This window comes from Acanthisitta chloris, unplaced genomic scaffold (assembly GCF_000695815.1).
Source record: "Acanthisitta chloris isolate BGI_N310 unplaced genomic scaffold, ASM69581v1 scaffold27508, whole genome shotgun sequence".
NCBI lineage: Eukaryota > Metazoa > Chordata > Aves > Passeriformes > Acanthisittidae > Acanthisitta > Acanthisitta chloris.
Genome location: NW_008689052.1, coordinates 828 through 4113, shown reverse-complemented (window position 1 = coordinate 4113; position 3286 = coordinate 828). Strand labels below are relative to the sequence as shown.

The following is a 3286-nucleotide window of genomic DNA, read 5'->3' as shown; positions in this document are numbered from 1 at the left end:
GAAGAGACACCCCCCCCACTCCAGGCAAAGCGATGGGAGACCCCTGTGGTGGCCACGATGGTTTTGCCAAACCAAACTTGTTCACCAAGGCAAGTTGGAGGTGACCAGACCCCCAGGGTGTCCCTAAACATCTCCCAAGCTCCTCTGTGCCCCCCTGGGATGGGGCAGCTCCTTCTCTCTGCTGGCCAGGTGGAACTGGGGGTCCTGCAGAGGGGACCTGGAGGTCTCACAGAGGTGACCTGAGAGATGACCTGGGGGTCTCAGAGGTGACCTGGGGATTTCATGGAGATGACCCAGGACCTGGGGGGTCTCACAGAGGTGACCAAGGACCTTGGGGTCTCACAGAGATGACCTGGAGGTCTCACAGAGGGGACAGAGAACCTGGGGATCTCACAGAGATGACCTGGAGGTCTCACAGAGGTGACCAAGGACCTTGGGGTCTCACAGGGGTGACCTGGAGATTTCATGGAGATGACCAAGGACCTTGGGGTCTCACAGAGGTGACCTGGGGGTCTCACAGAGGTGACCAAGGAGCTGGGGGTCCCCCAGAGGGGCCTGGTGCAGGCCATGCCCGTGCTCCTCAGCTGCTGCCCGCGCTGGTGCCCTGCCCGTGCTCACCCCTTCTGGCTGGGACCCCCAGGACGCGCATTAACTGCTCTTGTTTTCCCTCCCTGACTGCTCTGCTGCTTGCAGGGACAAACTGTGAGTGACCCCAGGGACCACCAGCGTGTCCTGCACGGGGCATCCCCTGCCCCAGGCTTCTGCTTCTCAGAATTTAGGATTAGCTGCAGCCACTGGGTGGGGGGCAAGGCTGAGGGGGGCGAAAAGGACATGGCCATGGAAAGGGCCTGGAGCTCTTTTCCACTTGGAACCTCAGCAGCTGCTTTCTGTCTCCCCTGTGCCCCCCAGCTGGGGTGGCCGTGGTGCCCAGTCTGGCTGTGGGCACAAACTGGGGGTCCCATCGTGGGGGTGTCAGAGCATTGGTCCTTCTGCCCTGACTCTTGGGGGGCTCTTGGAGGGGTGACCTTGCTGCTGCAGGTCCTGAGGTGGCCCTGGAGGGGGAAACTCCAAGCAAGAAGCTGGGAAAGAGCTGCTGGATCCTTCTTGCTTTGCCTCTGAGCTTTTCGACAAGTCTCCAAAGGGTTTTCCTGGGCTCTGGATGTTGTTCTATGGTGTTTCCCCTCCTTAAGCTGTGCCTGAAAGAAATCCTGGGTGCTCCTTGTGAGTGTTGGGGAGCACTGCAGGTGCTGGGGAGCATCACTGTGGGGTGATGTCCTGGCTGATGTGGGGTACCCCCAGTATCACCATGGGCTGTGTGGTGTCCCCAACCTCAGCATCATCCTGCCCTGGGGTGAGTGATGCCCCCAGCACCCTCTGCCCTAGGGTGCCCCCAGCCTCCCCCTGCCCTGGGTATCCCCCTGGGGTGAGGCCCCAGCACCCTCTGCCCTAGGGTGCCCCCAGCCTCCCCCTGCCCTGGGTGCCCTCCTGTCTCCCTGCCGTGTCCCTCGGCTGAGGTTCCAAGCCCAAACCGTGCCGGGGGGGGTGGAGGGATGCAGCAATCCTAAATTCCTCACCAGTTGCTTGAGCACCCTCCCCCAGCTTGCTCCCCTCTCCCCCTTCCCTTTCTTCCCCCTCTCCCAGCTCCCCATTTTCCCCACTGCTCCCTGCATGTCCCTGTCCTGCTGCCCAGCTTGGCTGCTGCTCCGTGTCCCACAGCTGGGCTTGTCCCCCCATGATGGGGGTCCCTTGGGGAGGGGTGGGGGGCACAGCTCTCTGTGTTCTTGGCATTGGCACTGGCCACAGCATCTCAAAGCACAGTGTCCCCCACTCCCCACCCAATGCCACCCACAGTGGTCCTGGAACCCTTTGTAGCTGGGGTAGCCCCCCAAAGAGCTCACAGGGGTACCCCACTCTGCAGAGATGGGGTGTCCCCTCCCTTGGGGGGATCTGTGGTGACACCTCTGTCCTGTGCTTTGAGATTTTTTGGGGTTGCTTCAAGGGGCTGGAGGTCTCTGCCATCCGTCTGGGAGGGGCTGCTCTGTGCCTGTCCCTTTGTCCCCTCCTTGTCCTTGTCCTTGTCCAGCAGCACCCCCTGACCCAGCCCCACTCCTGGGGGAGACATCCCCCTGGGGCTTTCCTCCTCCCTGGCACCTGTGTGTGAAGTGCTGTCCCCAGAGTGTCCCCAATATCTTTGGGGCTCCCAGCAGCACACATGGGAGCTTGGGGACTGTCCTGGCTGCATCCAGCAGCTAGGAAAGAGCCTTGAGGGCTCATGGCACCGCGAGGGGCACCCGGGGGGGGCTGTGACCGTGGTGACAACCCCTGCACTCGGCTCTGAGCAGGTACCACGACAAGCAGGAGGTGACCAGCAACTTCCTGGGGGCAATGTGGTTTTTTTTTATCGGCTACGGGGACATGGTGCCACACACCTACTGCGGGAAGGGCGTGTGTCTGCTCACTGGCATCATGGTGAGCACTGGGATTGGGGTGGGAGGGGATGCACAGCCTCCTGACTCCCACCCTGGACCCCCTGTGTGCTCACCTGGGGGTCCCTGCACACAGGGAGCTGGTTGCACTGCTCTGGTTGTCGCCGTCGTGGCCCGAAAACTGGAGCTCACCAAAGCAGAGAAACACGTCCACAATTTCATGATGGATACGCAGCTGACGAAGCGGGTGAGGATCTCCCTTCCCCAGAGCCCTCCTGAGGGTTGGATCAGCTTTCTTCCGTTCCCATCCAGCCCTGATCCCAAGGGTTTGTTGGCTCCCAGGTGAAAAATGCTGCTGCCAACGTACTCAGGGAAACGTGGCTCATCTACAAACACACCAAGCTGGTGAAGAAGATCGACCATGCCAAAGTTCGGAAACACCAGCGTAAGTTCCTCCAAGCCATCCATCAGTAAGTGCCAAACCTTTACCTGCTTCCTACCAGGAATGCTTTCCCATCAGAGAGGTGTTTTCCCAGGAGGAGAGCTGGGGGTTTCCTCCCCTTCTGTGCCCACACTGCCTGGAGCTCTGGGTTGGGAACCAGGTGCTCCCTATCCATGTCCTTCTCCCCCATCCTATGTCCTGGTCCCCTCTTCCCAGTCCTGGTCCTCTATTCCCCGTTCATGTCCCTTATCCCCATTCCCTATCCCACGTCCTTGTTCCCCATCCCTTGTTCTTGTCCCTTGTTTCTGCTCTCCCCATTCCCTGTCCTTGTTCCCCATTCCCTGACCTTGGCCCTATCTCTGCTGTTCTCCTCTCCACTATCCCCTGTTCTTGTCCCCCACCCCCTGTCCTTGTCCCC

General features: G+C 60.6%; 1 protein-coding gene across 1 annotated transcript in view; it reads left to right on the top strand.

Moving 5' to 3' along the window:
- LOC103808502 (small conductance calcium-activated potassium channel protein 2-like) overlaps window positions 1-3286 on the top strand; it is a gene marked incomplete at both ends in the record, with an annotated part of 4861 nt that overhangs the window by 753 nt on the left and 822 nt on the right. Inside the window, 3 exon segments of the mRNA XM_009081291.1 lie at window positions 2331-2469; window positions 2563-2673; window positions 2769-2896. Coding sequence (XP_009079539.1) covers window positions 2331-2469; window positions 2563-2673; window positions 2769-2896 — 378 coding nt within the window.